The sequence below is a fragment of the Acanthochromis polyacanthus genome, chromosome 20 (assembly GCF_021347895.1).
Source record: "Acanthochromis polyacanthus isolate Apoly-LR-REF ecotype Palm Island chromosome 20, KAUST_Apoly_ChrSc, whole genome shotgun sequence".
NCBI classification, from domain to species: domain Eukaryota; kingdom Metazoa; phylum Chordata; class Actinopteri; family Pomacentridae; genus Acanthochromis; species Acanthochromis polyacanthus.
In genome coordinates this window covers 31,531,335-31,553,692 of record NC_067132.1, presented here as the reverse complement: position 1 = coordinate 31,553,692, position 22,358 = coordinate 31,531,335, and the positions used below count along the sequence as shown (strand labels likewise).

The 22,358-nt window shown below is 42.2% G+C and overlaps 1 protein-coding gene across 1 annotated transcript; it reads right to left on the bottom strand.

The window, feature by feature from the left end:
• Window positions 1-918: 918 nt before the first annotated feature.
• On the bottom strand, window positions 919-21,919 carry LOC127531391 (NLR family CARD domain-containing protein 3-like). Its single transcript, XM_051940617.1, is given in 11 exon segments — window positions 919-4,695; window positions 5,447-5,623; window positions 6,422-6,595; window positions 9,851-10,024; window positions 10,894-11,070; window positions 15,384-16,920; window positions 16,923-17,165; window positions 17,285-17,493; window positions 20,210-20,329; window positions 21,451-21,585; window positions 21,822-21,919. Coding segments are annotated over 10 exon segments (2,946 nt in total). The 5' UTR covers window positions 21,567-21,585; window positions 21,822-21,919; the 3' UTR covers window positions 919-4,676.
• Between the last annotated feature and the right edge of the window lie 439 nt (window positions 21,920-22,358).

Below are 22,358 nucleotides of genomic sequence, written 5' to 3'. Positions count from 1 at the left end.
GTTTAATACTTTAATATTTTTTTCTTTCAAGATTTTAACCCCAACCTTAAAAATGAAACAAACCCTTAAATCACAATAAAAATACTTCTGTTGTCACAATCATGAGTTAGTCACTTATTCAATTAATCAATTCAACTTTATTTGTTTAGAACCTTTCACACAGATGACAAAACTACACAAGCAAAGAGGAAAAACTGCTAAAACTAAGATTAAAACTCAAAAACATTTCTTTTAAAAAAATTTTACATAATAAAAAGTGTGTTCAGGGGATGGAGGGAGTTTATTGAAGTCTTCTTGGGCTCACACAGTAAATCATTAAAATAGAAACTTGATATTCAGTCTAAGGAAACTGCAGAGCGACAGAAGAACCAACAATATCTCCTGTTTTCTCCTCTTCTGGTGCTTTCAGACCAAAGAACTACAGACTCTTCACAACCTGCTCAAACTCTTGGTACAGGACCTCACCACACGGGTCAACAAGGTTTCCTTCTCATTTCTACTCTGAAGCTCACCTTCTCCTGCTCAAACTGCTGACAAATGTTTGTGCTGCTCTAAAGTCTGCTCTCCAGAACTTCCTAAAAACTCTCAAAGTCTCTTCTGCTGCAGGTTGCTTTGTAGAACTGTTCCAGAAAACCTCACTAAACCACATGGAGGGGCCTCAAGATAATCATCCAAATGAAAGCGTACAAAAACCAAACTAGCACAACCCAAACGCTAAAGTCTCCTGCAGCCTACCAGAGAAGCTCTTTAAACAGAGAATCAGGACAGGAACTCTGACCTTCTGGACAACCAACGTTGGTTCACAAACAACCAAAAACCTCTAAAGACTCACTACAGCCAAGATAAAGACACAACTCAGCTGCACTAAACCCACTAATCACTGCACACATTAGCACCATGAGCTAACTGTGGCTAAAGAACCACATTTACCAAGACAACTATCAGTACAAAGCCCTAAAACACACCAAGAAACACATTAAAGAGGATTTTACTGCTGGAAGCTACAAGCCAACGCCTAAAGAACAAACTAAAGCAACGGAGCCAAACCCGGTAGAGTGAAGAGAAGCAGAGGAAATGTTTGACTGCAGACATAAAGCAGGAAGACACTGAGCTGCTCAGGTGTTCCTGATGACACCAAGCAGCCACCTGGACAGCCAATAGGAACACAGCTTACTGGAAGGTTAAAAGTAAATCACAGTGGAGAAAAATGAGGACAAATTCTTTAGTCCATTTAGAAAAGATTCAAGTAACTTTGGACGTATTTTGCATGAATGTAGAAAGGTTTCAAGTCATTCTGGACACATTTTGAGGCTATTTTTTAATCATTTTGGAAAACTTTCACATAATTCTGGACAAGTTCTAAATCATTTTGGACAAACTGATTCCGTTTGGACGTCTTTGATGTGATTCTGAGTCATTTTAAATGATCCCAGGGATTCTGGAGGAATTTGAAGTCATTGTGGACGAGTTTTGTAGATTAAATAATCAAATAAACGTCTCTTTTTCTGTCGTTCTAACGTCTCTGGGTTCTCTCCTTCTTCATTCTGGTTCCTCAGAGCAGCAGGACTTTAAAACGAATCAGGAGCTGCTGCTGGAGCTCAGAGGTGAACAAAGAGGACTGTCTGCTTCAGTTCTGTTTCAGGTGCAGCAGCGCCACCCGGTGGCCGTTTGCGGAACTGCACGGATCTGTAGTTGGTTCTGTTTCTGCTGTCAGGTTTATCTTCTGTGTGTTTGTCTGGTTTCCATCATTCATCACGTCCTACAAACCTGCAGAAATCACTTTGAGCTCCAAACAGCCGTTTACAGGAAATAACGTTTTTAGATCGTTTCACAGCAAACTCTGTTGTTTTCAGTTCTTCTCTCCATCTACAATCAAATCCTTCCTGATCTGTCCAGATTTGAAGTGTTGTCCATGTAAAATGTGACATTCTAGTTCCTGAGGGAGTTAAAGCCTGATTGTTCCTGCAGCAAATTATCGCTCAGATTCAGTCTGAAATGACAGGAAAGACTTGAAGATGTCTGAAATGACCCCAAAGCTGCCAGAAATGACCTTAAAATGTTCAGAATGTTTAAAGATGTCCCAAAAACACGTTGAATTTGTCCAAAATAACTTTATATGTGTCCAGAATTACTGAAATTTGTCCAAAGTCGCTTGGATGTGGGCTAAAACAACCTAAAAAGATTTTAAATGTCTAAAATGGCACAAAAGCTGCCGAATAGGACCTAAAATATTCAAAGTTCTCTGAAATAATTACAAAAAATGACAGATATTACCCAAACTGACTCCCAAAATGTTTGAATTTTTCAAAAATGTCCAAAAACACATTGAATTTGTCCAAAAAAACCTGAAAAATGTCCAGAAATAATTCAGAATTGTCCAAAAATGATGCAAATTTGATCTAAAATGACAGAAAATTCTTGAAAATTGTCCAAAATCGCTCGAGTGTGAGACTTGAACATGTCTAAAATGTCCCAAAAGCTGCCAAAAATGATGTTTAAATGTTCAAAATGACTCAGAAAAGGACGAGAAAGCGACCAAAAATGACAGACTCAGACTAAACTGACTCCCAAAATGTTTCTGTGATTTAAAAAATGTCCCAAAAGACGCTGAATTTATCCAAAATAATGTTAAAAATGTGTACACAGTTACTGAGCCTATTTCAGTTTACCTTGTTTTCAATAAATGACTTTTTTCTGGGATTTAATGAGTTATGAACTTTAATTTAGCAAAAAAGTCAAAACCTGTAAAAAAAAAAAGGTTAAATTGTCAGAATACTCTTTAAAAAATCTCTTTTTCTTTTATAAATCCCTGAATATGCACGTAGTGTGACCTGTGATTGTGTGCAGCTCTAATCAATCAATAAATCTAATATGACAATCAGATTTATAAAATAAATGTGAGGCCTGATCCATGTAAGGACGCTAACCCTCCTGTTGTCCTCATTCACAGGCACCAAAAATACTGTTTCCTTGTCTGAAAAAAACCCAAAAAATCAGCAAAAAAATCCCCAAATTTCTGAAAGTTTGCAAAAAAACGCAGGAAGAAAATTCCTTAAAAGTTAAATTTAAGAAAAAATCCCTGAATTTGAGAAAATTCTTGTAAATATTTTCAAAAAATTGTAAAAAATCTTCCAAAAAATGCTAAAAATATCGAAAGTGATTCCTTATTTATCAGTAAAACTTGTAATATTTTCTTTAAGAACATTCACATAAAAATCAACCAAAATCCAGTAAATTCGCTGGTCCACACAGCAGCTCCAAAATCACCTTTTTCCTGCCACAGCAATCATTCAGCTCCAGCGGCTACAACAAAAGGTGAGGAGGGCAAAGAGTTGAGGGCTTCAAATGAGGAACCAGAACCAGGACCCAAACCCTCTGAAGCCCAAACACAGCCAGCAGCTCAGTCTGCACAAAACTACAGCCACGTTTGCTTTGGAACGGACCGCTGACGGATCTCAGCCCATCATCTCACTGCTCCGTCCTAACCCAGCCCTCCACATGGTCACCACGGTAACACAGGAACTGGAGGAGGAGCCTCAGAGCTGGAAAACGTCTCATTCAACTCCAGATTTCAATCGATCCCAGCGGAAAACAAACTAAGTGTGAGACTGAAGCTCTCTGCTCAAAGCTCCCGACATCAGACCGGCCTCCAGCCACCACACCACACATTCCATCTATGTCAGAACCAGCGTCCTTCTAAACGGATCTGAGGATGGAGTCCAGCTGGAGAGTGGAGACTGAGCTTCAGCACAACTTCTCACAGACATGTTGGCTTCAAAACAAACCTCCACAACGGCTCCATCCATCAGAAACAAAGTGGAAAAAACACAAAGATCAGCCATTTTTCAACTTTCTTCATCTGTCATCAGAAAACCATTTCATCAAAGTGACTTTATTCTCCAGGTCTCTGGTTAAACATCTGAACAAGATCCAGGAGAACCAGAACCTTCCTCCTCCTGGTTCTGGTTCTCCAGGACCGACTCAGCATCCAGAGAGTTTCAGGTTGAACTGCAGGCAGTGTTTCCTCAGAGAGACTGAAATAAATGCAGCAGAAACAGAGAAGAGAGGATCTAGTAGATGGAGATCCATCCAGCTGGAGGAACATCTTCTACAGATGATGAGCAGAGAGGAAACATGGAGAAGGTTGAAGATTGTGTCTCACTGATGTCGTTCTTGAATTGTTTTCCATAAAGTTCTCTTTAATGTGGTTTTGTGTCTCGGTTTTCTTTGGTGTTTTGTGAAAGTTTCTGTCCTGAAGATCAAACAGTTCTGAGACTGTTCCTATGAAGCAGAAAGTGTCGCTGATGTAAACGTGTCTCCATCCATGTTGAAGTGTTCTCCCTGTGCAGCGCTGCTCTGCTCCCAGAGCTCCTGCAACACTTCAACTCTGGAAACATGAGGGCTCCATCTGTGATCCATCTCCTGCACCGAGTGCAGTCAGACACTTCAACTGGACTTTAATGTTGGAGAAGAAGAAGAAATGTGGAGAGAAATAACTGGAAGCAGAAGATGAACAGCTGGAGTTCATCCCTGTTTGGTTCCTGTCAGTCACTGCTGCATGAAGCTCTCCACCTCCCAGTAACATGGACCAGTCAGAGTCTGTACACACCAGCTGCTGCTTCAACCTCTGGACCATCAGGACACCCTTCATCCTCTCACCACAAACATCCTCCTGATCACCACCATGGCTCACATCTGCAGAGAGAAGAACAAAGATGAGAGCAGATCAGTGAGTTTGTAGAGACTCTTCATCAGCTGTCAGTCAGTGATGCAGCTCATCAGGATAAAGAGCAGCAGGACTTTAGACACAAGGACACAGATCCAGATGTGACTCCTGGAGCTGAGCAGAGCTTCTGGTCTGTAGAAAGACCACGTGGTCCCTAAACGTTACGCTGATGCTAATGCTGCTGCTGCTGCTAATGCTGCTGCTGCTAATGCTAATGCTAATACTGCTGCTAATCCTGCTGCTAATGCTGCTGCTAATGCTAATGCTAATGCTAATGCTGCTTCTGTGAAATAAGAGGTGCTGGTTTGCAGGCTTCAGTCTCACTGATCTCAGAGCTGTGACAAACATCACACTGATCAGCTGATCACTGTTGGAATGAGACAACAAACAGTGAGATCAGATCTGATGGACACTTTGATGAAGGAGGACCACTGTCTCTGCACATCTGGAAGGCTGTCAGCTGGAATCGGCTTTATTTCCTCAACACATCAACACAACAACAACAGTCGGCTTCACATCCATCAAACACACCATGACAACAAGCTTGTGGCTCCTCTGATTGGCTGACTGCTGTCTCTGTGTTTCTGTCTCCATTCTGCTCTCACAGCTTCACTGAGAAGCTGCAGGTTTACAGGAGACACTGGATCTTTGCTTTGATACTGACTGTGTTTAGTAGAAAACTGCTGGAAGCAGCAGAGACTGATGGAACCTTCTACTTACTCCAGAGTCTTCAGGCTGCAGTCTGGACTCTCCACAAGATCTAACAGATGTTTCACTGATGATTCCTGCAGGTTGTAGTTCCTGCTCAGGTTCAGATGTTCCAGATGTGAGGGGTTGGACTTCAGAGCTGAGACCAGAGAATCACAGCTGATCTTTGACAAACCGCAGAACTCCAATCTGAATAAAGAATCAAAGATGTGAGTTGAGGAGACAAAGTTCCTGCTTGAAATCATTCAGAGTTTCATCATCAGTTCAGAGCTGCAGAAGCTTCAGAAGGTTCCAGAAACTCTCAGAGTTTATTATTTTTCATTCAGTGGAACATTTAAAAATCTCCACATAAATGTGATGTTAAATCATTATTTTCTACTTTCAATGAATATGTGTGTGTGTGTGTGTGTGTGTGTGTGTGTGTGTGTGTGTGTGTGTGTGTGTGTGTGTGTGTGTGTGTGTGTTTTCATTCCATCTCTGTATAAATCAGAGTGAATCAAAAACCAAAATGTTCCAACCAGCAGCTCTCAGATCAGATCATGATGTGAGGAACAAAAGTTCACAACAAAGACACACACACACACACCCCAACACACACACACACACACACACACACACACACACACACACACACACACACACACACACACACACACACACACACACACACACACACACACACACACACAAACTCCTATCCAGAAATATTTTGGACGTTTGAGGGACAATCGATCTTCTCCAGAGTCTGGAGGCCTGAGTGTGCACGTTCATACATGTGTGTGTGAGCTGATAGGAGCTCCATCAGCCAGATATGATGTCATGATTTCACATTTAAATGAGAGCAACCAGAGAGAAGAAGAAAACAGACATTCCCATGAAGATCCTCAGTGTGGATCAGTAGAAGATCAGCCTGATGGCTGCAGTTTAGAGTCACCACAACTTTACATCACATTCAACTCAGAGCACAAAGAAAACATGAAGTCTGACCTCAGAGTCTTCAGGATGCAGTCTGGACTCTCCACAAAACCACTCAGATGTTTCACTCCTGAATCCTTCAGCTTGTTGTTGCTCAGGTCCAGATGTTCCAGATGTGAGGGGTTGGACTTCAGAGCTGAGACCAGAGAATCACAGCTGATCTCTGACAAACCGCAGCCCTGTAATCTGAATAAAGAATCAAAGATGTGAGTTGAGGAGACAAAGTTCTGCTTGAAATCATTCAGGGTTTCATCATCAGTTCAGAGCTGCAGAAATCTGGATTTCTATGCATCAAGTTCAACCTTAAATCTCCTTCAAATCTTCTTTTCATACGTGCAGCTTCATCAATGAGATCTGTTCATTGATTCTACCAGAGGAGAAGCTGCTGGACCACAGAGGACAAATACATTTGCTTCCAGGACAGAAAGGTGAAAAGCATCTAAAGGTTGAGCAGCAGATAAAGCCACTGTCTTTACTTCAGTCATCTCACAGCTCCAAATGCTGGAAAGGATGAAGGAGAGAGTTTGTGCCACTGGTGAGCTTCCAGCTAAAGTGTTGCAGTGATGTGACACACAACAGGTGCTGACAGGTGAGGAGAGTTCTTCTACTCACTGACTTCTATCAGCTCAGCACAGAGAACTTTAAGGACACTTTAGCTTTGACTCTGGACTGAGTCTAGACTTTATGACCCCCTACTACATTTAAAAAGAAAAACTCTGTGGATGATTCACATCAGGCATTAATAATAATAATAATAATAATAAACTTTATTCCAGACTCAGGTCCATACACAAAGTACACAGACAATAAAAACAATACATTAAATAAACAGCACAAACCAGTTAAAAACATATCAGCATCTATTCCAGTGCTTCCAGAAGCGTGACATATATTTTGTGTCTCTTAGTTTCAGGCATCACTAGGGCCATAATGACCCTGTTTGACACTTTAAGACGACACATAAAACTATACATACTTTTCCTCAGGATGGCATAAAAAGTTGGCACATTACTATTTATGAACATGTGACTAATACTAGTCCATGTCGGATGCTTGAGTAGAATCCTAAAAGCATCATTGCAGCACTGTCCCTGCACCACAGATGTGCTGTATACAATGGTGTACAGTAGGATCTAAACACAGCAATCTGACATTATCCGTACATTTACCACATTTCTGAGCTAGCATATTAGCTCGTGCATACAATTTACGGCACTGACGTTGAATGTCATCATCATCATATAGATGGTCTCTGATCACATGTCCAAGATACCAGAATTCACTAACAACACCCAGCACTTGGTCTGCTAACACCAATGAGGGAAATTCTGACTTCTGGTCCTCTTTGGTTTCTACAATTAAAATAACACTCTTCCTTGAATTGAACATGAGATCATATTGTACACCATAAAAAACAACAAATTCTAAGCAGTTGTTGTAAACCTGCACTCCAGGGCGACATGATGACCAAGTCGTCAGCATATGCCAGATGATTAATAAGCAACCCCCCCCCCCCATACATCCTGTTCTCCACTGGTTCAACTGTCTAGACAGATCATCCATGTATAAATGAACAAATAGAGGTGATAGAATTCCTCCTTGTCTCACACCATTGGACACTAGAAAGGGAGCAGAGGTGCTCGTACCCCAGCGTACATGCATTGTCTGGTCATTCTACCAGTACTGTAATATTCTAATCATGTACATTGGGACCCCTCCATGCTGAAGTTTAGCAAATAGCTTCCCATGGTTGACTCGGTCAAACGCTTCTGATGCATCCAAAAAACATCAGAAGGTTGTACTATTCTTTCTTTTATAAGTGCTAACAATCTCTTTTAGTGCATATAAACATAAATCTGTCCCATGCTTACTTTTAAAACCAAACTGGTTATCATGGCTGTAAATATACTGTTCAAGTCTGTCCAAGAAGATTTTTTCTAGCACTTTCCAAAGTACATTTGCCAAAGCAATAGGTCTATAGTTATCTATGCTAGTTATCTTTCCAGTTTGATCCTTAACAACCGGCACGAGGGCTGCAGTTAATAAGGATTCTGGCCAAACTGCGTGCATTAATAACCCAGTGAAGCATAGAGCACTTACCACTGACAGTCTGCTGCTGGCATACTTTAGAGGCTCTGCTGCTATTAAATCAGGCCCGGATGCTTTATTCAGGGATAGTTTTTCTATTGCATCACATACTTCACCCGCCCTGATGACCACACCAGCATGGTGAGGAACATCTCCAGCTATAAATGTATGGTTATTAACACCATTAAAATATGATAATAATGATCCCTCCAGAGCTTAACAACATTCTGGGATCCTGAGATACCAGAGATGCTAGATGGTAAAGGCATCTTGCTGTTATTTATTGCTCTAACTTCACTCCAGAATTCATAGATTTCATTCTGCTGAAGTTTTTTGGCCATAGAATTAGATCTCATAGCGTCCTCATTATTCTTTATAAACCTTACAGCATGTTTAAATCTGGCATTAGTTCTTTCTTTCACATTCTGGGCCATACCTTGCCTTCCCTGATATCACCCAGTTATTGAAAGCTTCTTTAGCTTCCGCATGTATTTCCCGCACAGATTCATTCCACCCAGGTCTCATGTTATATTTTTTCCTCTTTTGGCAGAAGGTTTTGTCATCGTTCACTAAACAATTCACAATGGATTCATACATAGCACACAGATCATCAATATGTTTTTGATCCTTACAGTTAATATTACTGCATATTATAGCTTCAACAGATAGATTAATGTTGCTAAGATTATGATCAGTCACTGATCTATAATGTTCAAGATCAACTTCTGTAAGGTTCGCCCAATTCAGTTTTATACTCTGCTCACAATTAACTACTATTATATTCAGGTAAACTACCAACATTTAGCACCATGAGAACAGGAATATGATCAGTTATAGAAACCCATACAGGACATCCATCGCTATTATACTATGGTGGGCATCAGCAGTACACAGAATATGATCAAGCCATGATGTCGTATGCCATGCTTCACTAATGTATGTAGAACTGTCAGCAGGCAGGAGTCTCTGACTGAAAGAACCAGTTTACTGTCTTGGTAAAACTGTAGGAGGTGCTGGCCGAAGCCAGACTTTTCATCGGATACGTCAGCATTCAGATCACCCATCACAGATATATTTGTGTGAGCACTTTCCTCAATAAACGACCCAATAAATGCTAATCTGTCAAGGTATTCCTCCTCATTTTTCAGACAATCAAATGGAGTGTAAACATTTAAGACAATAAAAGCAGTCTTTTCATGCATAACTTTAATAGCCAAACACCAGTTCACTTCAAGCTGCATAACAGTGATCAAAGAGTCACAGCTTTTACGCCCTAAATTAAAAGTAATGAGAAAAAAAGAAACATTCACCCAAAGATGAGAACTTTGAATCACTGAAAACATGAAGTCTGACCTCAGAGTCTTCAGGATGCAGTCTGGACTCTCCACAAAACCACTCAGATGTTTCACTCCTGAATCTTTCAGGTTGTTGAAGCTCAGGTCCAGATGTTCCAGATGTGAGGGGTTGGACTTCAGAGCTGAGCCCAGAGAATCACAGCTGATCTTTGACAGCCAGCAGTACTCCAATCTGAATAAAGAATGAAAAATGTGTATAAAATCATTGATGATCCATCAGATGTGTTCAGGTTCTGAATGTGCAGATCAACATTACTTTGTCCTCATCAATCAGCTTTTCTCTAAAAGCAGCACAGTGACTTTGTCCTTCTCTTATTGTGGATCATCATCATGTCAGCCTTCTACACACATCATCCACATGTCAGCTCAACATTCATCCACCTATTCATGTCCACACATCAGTAACATCTGCTGACCTCAGTCCACTCTCTCATCAAAGGATCAACATCAAATCTCTTCATTCTTTCATTTATTCCATCACCTTCTTCTTCTTCTGTGGAAATCAGCTTGCTAGCTTTGTCTCCTTCACATCTTCCAGTGTGTCTTCAACAACAGTCACATGTCATCTGTACATTACAGAGGGATTCTGATTCCTGCTGTCCACACTGACTGTCCACTGCTCTCTTCCTAACACAACTCCACTGGAAGGAATCACTTCATCAGCTCAGCTCACACTAACATCAAGCTTCAGCTTCTGACTCACACTAATCAACTTCCACACTGTTGACAACTAAACTCCTCTTTGACTTCCTGAGGCTCCACTGCAGCTCAGCACAAACACTGTGGAAACACAAACATACTGACTGGATGTGCTGAAGCCTCACATCACTTTCACATCAGCTTTACATTCAGACACACAGCAGGACTGTGGATTCTGTCCTCCATCTGGAACTCTGCAGTCAGCTCATCAGGGCATTTATCCACAAAATAAAATGTCTTCAGACTGTTTGCAGAAAAATCCTCCACATTTACAAACCAAAACTGAAACCTTCACTTCACAATCTGAAGTGAATAAATTCCACCAACATTCAGTGAACCGACCTGAGAGTCTCCAGTTTACAGTTTGGACTCTGCAGTCCATCACAAAGACGCTTCACTCCTGAATCCTGCAGGTGCCTGTTCCCTCTCAGGTCCAGTTCTGTCAGATGGGAGGGGTTGGACTTCAGAGCTGAGGCCACGACTTCACAGTGAGTCTCTGAGAGTCCACAGTTAGAAAGTCTGTAATGAGACATAAAAGATAAAACATGTTACTGTGAGAGAGGACACTTGATATTTCCTGCTGAGAACATTTTCTGTCCCGCTTTTCCTGGACTCAGGATGTTGTGACTGAGTTGGTTTCAGTCAACAGTTCCAGTAGAAAGATGATGATGTCTCTGCTGTGGACCTGCTGCTGTCAGCTTCACCTCCATCACTCAACATTTACAGTCTGCTGTCAAACGCTACACAAACCAAACTGATCACACCTGAACACCATGAATATGAACATCAGGAAACAGTGGCGGCTGGTGAACAATATTCTATGTGGGTCTGTGCCACATCAAGTCAGTTTCAGTAACCATCCCGATACAACTGAACAGAAACGGCAGGATATCAGTGATCTGAGAAATAATTATTATTTAATGCCAATATTAATGACTTGAGGCCTTTTTGTACAAAACATGAACAACATATTGTGTAACCACAATTTAGGCAATAAATGATCTCTACAGCTGAGCTCATGAAACAGTGCATTAGTGTTGAACTGACTCAAGTATTATGTTAGGAGTTAAGTTTATTAAGAAATGAATACTAGAACAGAAAAATACTGTACAGTAATTTATGATAAAGATAAATGTTACTAACTGATCAGAACTGCAACAATTAAGTGATTTTTCAATTAGCAGACAAAGAAAAATACAATCTGCAACAATTTTGATGATTTCAACATTTCAGTGAACAAGCCAGAAAATGATGAGCAGATTACATCAGAAACACTATTTAGACTAAATATCCACAAATTACTCAGTGCAATACATTATGGATGATGAGCTAAAGTCATAGCCTAGCCATGCTACACCCATGTTTCTGACGGCTCAAGGGTCTGGGGAAGCTCGACAGGGAGGGAGGCGGGCTAAAAGGTTGTCTATCAAATCACTCTTCAGCAATTGGGTAGGTATACAACCAATCAGCTCAACGAATAGGCTGACGTAGTTCCTAGAGCACCGGCGGATTGTGGCTAAGTCCCATTAGCTTCCCAACCAGCGGAGCCAACTGGTATATTAAGGATTTGCCATATCCCGTCGGCATAAGTCCAAATACGTCTTTCTTCTCAATGAAACACTTCAGTGGCGTCCTTTGTTTATCTTTCAAGTTGAATTTTAGCTTCAAATCTTTAAGGGCTGTGGCCAAAGCCGAGTCCAAAGATAACTGTTTATTGTGCGCCGGTTGTTTCTGTCAGAATCGTCGCGCCTCTGTCGTCACTTAGTTACGCCCGCCTTCTGACTCTACACTTCATGGTGATTGGTCCGGCCAGTTTTAGGAGCATCCAGCCTCGAGCCTTATGGAGGGTAGCTAGACCCACCCTGGCAGAGAATTAAATTCGTTGCCGTGGGTTGTCTAGCGCGGCTAGGCTACTAAAGTCAACTTTATACAAAGAAAAATCTGGTCAAGGGAATAAATGTGTGTATACAGACAGACAGTACTCTTCTGTTAAAGATTACTTTGCATGAATATGAAACAGGCCTGGACAAAAATGATGGTACCCTTAACTTAATATTTTGTTGTATAACCTTTTAAAGCAGTCACTGCAGTCAGGTGATTTGTGTAACTCTCAGTGAGATTCTGCACGTGTGGACTCCTGGTGAGCAAACTGCTCCAGCTGTCTCAGGTGTGAAGGCTGTCCTTCTCCAGACTGCATGTTTCAGCTGCTTCCACAGATGTTCAGTAGGATTCAGATCAGGGATCACTGGAGGCCACTTCAGAACAGTTCAGTGTGTAACTGTGTGTCACTCTTCATCTAGCTGTGTCGCAATGTTAGCCTTGCCTAGCATCGTTAGCTTAACGGTGTTCTCCATATGTGCCCTCCTACTCTAGAGTTTCTTTATTTTCTCGGATAAATGTTTCATATCTCTTACTCCTGAAACAGTCCATGCCGTGTCTGTCCCAGCCGTTTTATAGAGCAAACACGGGAAGCAATATAAAGCATTTGCATGACTAGACCCAGCTAGCCAAGCCTTCCTCTTGTACCAATTATGAGAGAAGCCTCTTGTATAAAATTTACCTTTCTCGCTGGTTTGACTTATTTTGATATTCGGTTGATCTGGGCCTCGCTGTTTTATTTTGTTTTTCCACCAATGTTCTCCTTTCAAATGGATTTAGGAGAACAGATCGTACACTTTCACCGTCCGCCTCGCCATCATTGTCACTGTCACAGTTATCCACCGCACTCACGCATGCTCACTTGGCTTAGGCCGAAATCGATATCGCCCCCCTGGGCATCAGATTCGACGACGCTGATTGGATAAATTTCTGTTGCTATGTCGAATCTCTTGTCGGTCATTGGCTGCTCTGCTGCACTGGAAGGTCGATTTCTCCAGCAGCTCAGCAGAGATGAGCAGGAAACTATTTTCCCCGAAAATTCTCATTAATATTTTGTACATGACATGTAATTGTGAATTTAAACACGCATGATGCTAAAAATAACTGATTATTGTTTATTTTTTTTAAAATATTTACTTTAAAAATGAAAAATCAAAAACACCGGGGGGGCGGCGCCCGAGCGCCCTCTATTGGCCAGCCGCCACTGTCAGGAAATATTCTCCTGTGATGACAGACCACTGAGTCAACTTTAGTCCTCAACGTTCTTCAGAGAGATTCTGAAGAACTTGTTGAACACAAAGAACCACTGAGGCTGAATTATTTCCACCACAACGTCTCACCAACATGTTATCAGGGTTTGTAGCATTAAACACACAACTCTGAGCTTTGTGTCCATCACATCTCTGGAAACAGTCTGACTTGTAGCATTCTGCTCTGAAATATTCACACTTCTGAGCATTTCCTGATTCCACTCTTCTCTGCAGCAACAACACACAAAACACCAGAGTTTCTCTGTGAGGAACTGAACATCAGGAAAGACGTCACATCTGGACTCTGGAACCACTTCCCTCTTTAGAACCAACAGCTGAGTTCACATCAATAAAAAGCTCCATGACTCAGTCTTTGTCTGATCAGTGGTTTACGGAGCCTCATGTCCAAGTTAACCAGCTTTAGATACAAACTGTTGGACAAGAGACTCAATCACTGCACTCATCTCAGGATTATTCTCTACCTGAGAAACCAAATCACTGCTACAGCATCAAGATCACCTCATCACTGTCACACAAAGTTAGCTTTAAACATTTACTGTCATTATTTATCAATCCAGGACATTTCACAAACTACTTCTGAGTCTTTTAAAGGCACAAAAACTCAACATGACACAGAATTAATGTTATTTTATGACTGGAATTAAATCAGACTTAAATAAAACTCACAAGTCAAACTAATAAAAGTCTAATTTCCAACTGTGACAACAATAATTCCATCAATCATTTCTCTCAGAAATATTGTTAGTTAATGACACAGATCTGATGTTAAACTCTAAAGAGTGAAATAATCTGCTCAAAGCTGTTTGTCTGATCAGATCAGACTGATTTCAGAAGCTCCTCATGGGAGAATAACTTTACTGCTTCACTGAAAACTGTCAAATGCTTCCACAGAAAGAACCTCTACAGTTCTTCATGAGTTCCAGCAGATCTGCATGTTTCCTCCATCAGCCAAAGGAAGAACCAGAAGAACAAACTGTTGGATGGAACAATGATCAGGACCAAGCAGAAAAACTCTTCATTTATTCATCAGCTTTAAACACCAACCACTAAAAAATCCACTTTTTCCAGCGTTTGAAGCAGCTCCAGAACATCTGAGACCAAACACAGCTGACATGTGGAGTTTGAAATAAACAAGAGGAACACTGAGAAGAACGAGAACGTTCTAGAGGCTCCATCCACTTCACACCTGACCATCTCACATCGCTTTAAATCAGTGATTTGATTCAGGAAAATGTGGAAAATCTCTGCTCACAATATTGGCCAGAAATGCAAAAACATCATTTTAATAGATTTTATCATGAAGTTCCTCTGACTGGAACCAAACTCTACATTTTAAAGCTCGAGTTGGAGCCAATCAGAGGAAAGAATTCATCCTCTTAGGGTGAAAATAAATGTTTGATGGTTGGTGGAACATCAGAATGGACACAAACGCTGAGATTTCTGGAGCAAACTTCCACCATCATAGAGCTGGTTTGTATTATTTTACCACAGCAGGAACCTCTGAGCCCAGATTTGACACATCATCACCTCCATCAATATTCACCACTTTAACACAAATGAGTTGAAGTGAAGATGGTCAGACGTGGAGCATTCTGAGAACTGAGGCAGAACCACCAGACTGAGAAGATCTGAAGAACTCAACTACTGATCTACTCTGATCATGTTCATCACATGTGGACTCACCGAGCCTTTCTGCAGTTCCTCACAGCTGGAATCAGTCTCTGTTTTCCCTCATATGATGTCTTGTACTTGCTCAGGTCCACCTCATCCAGAACCTCCTCTGAGATCTGCAGCATGTAGCCCAGAGCTGAGCAGTGGATCACAGAGAGATACTTTGATCTCTTCTTTGACTGCAGGAACTCTTGGATCTCCTGATGTACTGAGAGATCCTTCATCTCCATCAGACAGTGGAAGATGTTGATGCTTCTGTCTGGAGAGATATTTTCTTTCTTCACCTTCTTCAGGTTCTTGATGATTCTCTGGATCATTTCTGGACGGTTCTCTGTCTGACCCAGCAGACCTCCTAAGACTCTCTGGTTGGACTCCAGACAGAGGCCATGAAGGAAGCGAACAAACAGGTCCAGGTGACCATTTCTGCTTTCAAGGCATTTCTCCATGACACTGTTCAGGAAAACATCCAGGGATGAGTTCAGATATTTTTCTCCCAGGAACTTCTTCAGCACCTCCTCGTTGCTGTTGGTGTGACAGTGGAACATGTAGACTGCAGCCAGAAACTCCTGAACGCTCAGATGAACAAAGCAGTAGACTGGTTTCTGGAACATCTCACACTCTCTCCTGAAGATCTGGGTACAAACTCCTGACAACACCGAGGCCTCTGTCACATCCAGACCACACTGCTCCAGGTCTTCTTGGTAGAACATGATGTTTCCTTTCTCCAGATGTTCAAAGGCCAGCCTCCCCAGCTTCAGAAGAACTTCCCTGTCAGCCTCCGTCAGCTCCTGTGGACTCGTCTCAGGTCCCTCATGGTACTTCTTCTTCTTCCTCTGTGTCTGAACCAGCAGGAAGTGTGAGAACATGTCAGTCATGCTCTGGGGCAGCTCTCCTCTCTGCTCTGTGCTCAACATGTGCTCCAGAACTGCAGCAGTGATCCAGCAGAACACTGGGAGTCGACACATGATGTGGAGGTTCCTGGATGTCTTCATGTGGGAGATGATTGTTCTGGAGCGCTCTTCATCACTGATCCTCCTCCTGAAGTACTCCTCCTTCTGGACGTCGGTGAAGCCTCGTACTTCTGTGAACCTGTCCACATGTTTAGGAGGGATCTGATTGGCTGCCGCAGGGCGGGAAGTGATCCAGACCAGAGCCGAGGGAAGCAGATTCCCCTCCATGAGGTTGACCAGCAGAACGTCCAGCGATGACTTCTGGCTGACGTCAGACACAACCTTCCTGTTGGTGAAATCCAGTGAAAGTCTGCTTTCATCCAGACCGTCAAAGATGAACAAAAGTTTACAGACAGCCAGCTGCTCTGCCGTCACCTTCTGTAATGTTGGATGGAAAACATGGAGCAGCGTGAGAAGACTGTGCTGCTCATCTCTGATCAAGTTCAGCTCCCTGAACGGAAGCACCACCACCACACTGACGTCTTGGTTTTCTCCGCCCTCTGCCCAGTCCAGAGTGAACTTCAGCACTGAGAAGGTTTTTCCCACGCCGGCCACGCCGTTGGTCAGGACCACTCTGATGGCTCTCTGCTGCTCAGGTAAGCTTTAAAGATGTCCTGGCACCTGATGGGAGTGTCATGGAGGCTCTTCTTGGAAGCTGTCTCCAGCTGCCCCACCTCATGTTGGACATCAGCCTCTCCACTGTGTCCCTCTGTGATGTAGAGCTCAGTGTAGATCCTGTTGAGGAGGGTTCCACCTCCTGCTTCATCACTTCCTTCAGTCACATGTTCACATCTCCTCCTCAGACTCATCTTATGTTCCTGCAGAACCTCCTGCAGACCAACACCTGCCCACAGACCAGACAAACAATCAGACTCAACAAACACAAACATCTTTCATGTCTGGACAACACAACAACAAGCTCAGTTTCCACACATCAGTCCACCAGCAGATGTTCAGTCTTACTTTGTCCACAGCTGCTGCTTCTGGATCTTTTTCCACACTGGGGACAGGAGGAGTGTCCTGATGGAGCAGACTGGTCCCAGTCTGAGCTGATGCACTGTCTGCAGAACCAGTGTCCACAGCTGCTAGAGACTGGATCCTTCAGGACGTCCTGACACCGAGCGCAGCAGGACGGCTGCTCCTCCACACAAACTCCCCTCCTCTTCATCACTCTGTCAACACATTTATTCATCACATCTCACATCATCTGGAGAAAAACATCCACATGTGACTCCACAGAGCAGAAGAGAACAGTAAAAGTGAGGCTACTGTTCTGTCTGAGTTCAGCCGCTAATAAAAAGCTGCTTCCTTTTATTATCAACTCCACTCACTTCTTTTCCCATCAGCTGTCTGATTAAACTCTCACTCATCTGCTGCAGTTTGCTGTTCATACAAACTCAACACTTTGTGCAGCCGCTTCACAGTAACAGCCTTCCATCACAGACAGCTGCTTCTGTTCTTCACTGCTTTACTCACTTTGGCAGCTCAGCTCGGCTCAGTTCACTTTAACTCAGAGAACAAATCATGGAGAAACTGTGACAGAGCAGCAGCCTCAGACACACAGCGGTCAGCTTTCATTTAAACATCTGGATCATCTGGACCAGGAACCAATGAAGACCAACCACAACATCAGCTACACATCTGGAGAACATTCTTTCACTCTCAGAGTCTTTACAGTGGCTTCAACATTGGCCTGGAGATGTTTGAATGTTGGCTGTAAACTGTGAAATCCAGGATTTCAGCTGTTTTATCACAGAAACACTTTCAGAACTGTGTGAACGTTTACAAAGGAACAGCTTGTTTGAAGAGTTTCAGTCAGACTTCAGAGTGCATCATAGCACAGAAACAGCTCTGGTAGAAGTTACTAATGACCTTCTCATAGCATCAGATAATGGACTAGTCTCTAGACTTGTTTTGTTAGATCTTAGTGCAGCATTTGACACAATCGACCACAAACTTTTATTACAACGTCTAGAACATTGTATTGGCATAAAAGGGACAGCACTGGACTGGTTTAAATCCTACTTATCAAACAGGTTCCAGTTTGACTCTTCTGAGTATACTAAAGTTAATCATGGAGTTCCTCAGGGTTCTGTCTTAGGACCGATACTTTTCACATTATACATGCTTCCTTTAGGCAATATTATCAGGAAGCATTGTATTAACTTCCATTGTTATGCAGATGACACACAATTGTATTTATCTATGAAGCCAGATGAAACTGATCAGTTAGCTAGACTGCAAGATTGTCTTAAGGACTTTAAAACCTGGATGACTTTTAACTTCCTACTGCTAAATTCAGACAAAACTGAAGTCATTGTATTTGGCCCCAAACATCTTAGAAACTCGCTTTCAAAGCAAATAGTTCCTCTGGATGGCATCACGTTGGCCTCCAGTACTACTGTGAGGAATCTTGGAGTTATTTTTGACCAGGACATGTCCTTTAACTCACACATAAAGCAAGTCTGTAGGACTTCCTTTTTTCACCTGCGTAATATTGTAAAAATCAGGAACATTCTGTCTCAGAGTGATGCAGAAAAATTAGTTCATGCTTTTGTTACTTCCAGGCTTGACTATTGCAATTCCTTATTATCGGGTTGTCCAAATAGCTCTCAAACATCTACAGTTGATCCAAAACGCTGCTGCGAGAGTACTGACAGGAGTTAGCAAAAGAGATCATATTTCCCCTATACTTGCTTCTCTTCACTGGCTTCCTGTTAAATCCAGAATAGAATTTAAAATCCTTCTTCTGACATATAAAGCTCTTAATAACCAATCTCCATCATATCTTAAAGATCTGATAGTACCTTATTATCCTAGTAGAAATCTTCGCTCTCAAACTGCAGGCTTACTTGTTGTTCCTAGAATTTCTAAAAGTAGAATGGGAGGCAGAGCCTTCAGTTATCAGCTCCTCTCCTGTGGAACCTGCTCCCAGTTTGGGTTCTGGAGGCAGATACCCTCTCTATTTTTAAGACCAGGCTTAAAACGTTCCTTTTTGACAGATCTTATAGTTGGGGCTGACTGGGTGACCCTGAGGGGGTCAGCTGGAGTCTTCCTCTTGGACGTCCCTTCGTTCTGCCTCTAGTCATGCTGCTATAGGCCTATAGGCTGCTGGGGGACTTTTCTTGACGCACTGAGCCCTTCTCTGTCTACCTTTACATTTAATATGTATACCGTTATTGCAGTACATTCACTCTGTTTCCCCCTGTGCTATTTCTCCGAGTGTCCCTGGTCCCAGAGCTGGATGCTTCAGCTCTGTGGTTGATGTTCCACCAGCTGGTCCAGTCTCCATCATGTCCACTGTGGGATGCTGCTGCTGACCTTCCTCCAGCCCTCTGCTTCCAACTCCCCTTTTCCACCAGTCTCTGCATCACCCTCACTATACTTGATCTGTTCTTCTACATACTGTTTGAATTTTACTACCAGCTCTATATGTAGTAGATTTAATACCAGAGCTGTACACCAGAACAGGAAACTATGGATCAGTTTCCATGTTAGCTTCTACTTTGTATGAATCATCTGTGTTACTCTGATCATACATGGATCTCATTGTGTGTTCTATGTTCCTTGTCCTCCTCTACCTCTTCTGTTCCACATAAAGATCCAGGTTCTGTTCCAGGTTTCTTCCTGTTAAAGGCTGTTTTTCTGTCCACTGTCTCCTTATTTCTGCTCTGGGGGTTCTTATGGGTTCTGGAAAGCGTCTTCAGACAATCTGAACTGTAACTGGTGCTATAGAAATAAAACTGAATGAAGAACTGGTTCTAAAACCCAGACCAGGATCCATCTGAGTCTGAAGGAGTTCTGCATTCTGACCACTGTGTGACTGTTTCAGCAGAGCATCTTCTTTCATCCTAAACCTTCATCTTTACAGCAGAAACACTTTCTTACTTTGTGTCTGAGGGTTCAGCTTCTTTCCTGAAGTTTAGAGGAAAATCTTTGGACCAGTCACTCTTCATGGACAAACAGCTGGAGGCTGCAGACTCTGCTCTCTGTCCGTTGGTCTGAACTCTGCAAACACAAACATGTTTCTGATCACATCAATCACTGATCGATTCTCTGATAAATCAATCTGGACTGAATCAAACGCCTGCTGATGTGTCTGTGCTTCTTTTCCAAACTGAGTTTCCTCCAGTTCAGGAGGATTTTAACAAGGAGAACTGTCTGTTCCTTCATTATTGTGACCACAGCAAACATCACATCTCACTGCAGGATCCATCAGACCCCCACATGAAGCCTTCAGCTCATTCCATCTACTGCATTTACACACTTTACTGCTGAAGATTGTGTTTGTTCACTCATTTTATTCCACATCTGCTCACAGATCCAGATGTTGCTGCTCAGACGTCTCCAGTTGAACCTGTGTCTGAGTGTGAAAACAGCAAAAATGAAGATTTGGAAGAAAGACTGAAGAATGAACGACTAAAACACAGAACATGTGGTTTCATGCTGTGACGGCAGGAGGATTGAAAACAGAAGTTTGAACGTGTTTCATTGGCTCGTTTCTGTCTTTATTCTTTTACCGCCTCAAAATAATAATTCTGACAATAACTGACAGACCTCAGACTTTTGGGATAAAAAACATCCTCTCAGCATTTATTATTTGGAAATAATAGAGTTTTACATGTTTTCATCCAAACTAAAGTTTGTGATCAGGACTGATGCTGATCAATAATCTAACTCAGTCAAAGAGGACACTAATATTAACATTGAACAGATTTATAGCAGCTGTTGTCCTCCAGGTCCTCTGAGGAACTTCTTAAATGTGATGAACTGAGGGTTCTGGAGGTCTGACAGGCTGGTTCTGATCCAGGAGGAAGCTACCTTGGAGTCTGTTCATGCAGTAAAACTCTGCTCTTTCTTTCATCTCTTCATGCTGCTTTGAATCTGATCAACTACCAAACATTCTATCAAACTGTTTGCTTCTTGTGTCTGTTTCTGCTCCGTATCTCTGCTGTTCTAGCGCTCAGGTCTGATCCACACATACAGATATCAGAACTCTGAAGCTGGCAGAGCTTTGCTGTGTTAGTGGAGATACAACAGAGAAAGTGATCTGACAGACGCAGCAGCATTTCTGCTTCCTGCTCACTCAGTCATCTTCAGCTCACTTTACAGCACAAACACTTTCTTACTTTGTGTCTGAGGGTCCAGGTTCTTTACTGAAGTTATAAGGTTCTTCTTTGGACCAGTCACTCTTCATGGACAGACGGCTGGAGGATGGAAACTCCTCCTCCTCACAGTCCCTCATCTTGTGGACTTCAGTCAGTCTGAGAGGAAAACCAGAAACATTGAGTGACACAACAAGAATCAGAACAAACTAATGTGTTCCAGAATCAGCTCAAACTTTCACATCAGGAAATAAAACAGAGTCCAGAGAGGAACTAAACCAGTCAACAGTCCACCTGGTGAATGAAAACATCCTGATTTTCTGCTTCAGTCCACAGACAGACAGCTGACTGAGACTCTGACAGCAGAAGAATAACAACGTTAAACTAACTCTCACCTTGTTGTCCTCTGTCGGCTGTAAAATGGAGTCTGAACTCTTCACTTTCTCTTTCTGTTCCTCCTCTGATTCCTGTAAATCTCATGACTCCAGCTAACTCCTCCTACCTGTGGGTTTCCTTTCTTCAACAAATCAGCAGAGAAGCAGCACATTCACTCACAGCAAATATTCACTGTTTAATGGACACTAAAACCTCCCTGTCGTGTTATTTTCACATGGTTCAGCCCTCGCTAACAGCTGCATGAAGCTAATTAGAGCACTGAGGTTAGTTAGCAGACAACCAGCTTCATGTCACCGTGTCTCTTTATTACTAATGTTCAGGTCCACTCACTGCTTAGAGATTAAAGGAATTCACAAAACACACATCTGGATTTACTCAACAAGTTTAAGCACTAAGATTCTACAGTAGAGTGGAAATTCAACATTTATCACATTATTAGGAAGCAGAATTAAAAATAATCCACAGTGTTTGTGGATTTATTTTTAACATGAATTCTCTTCCTTACTGATGAAGTCCTGCTGATCACATTAAAGCGA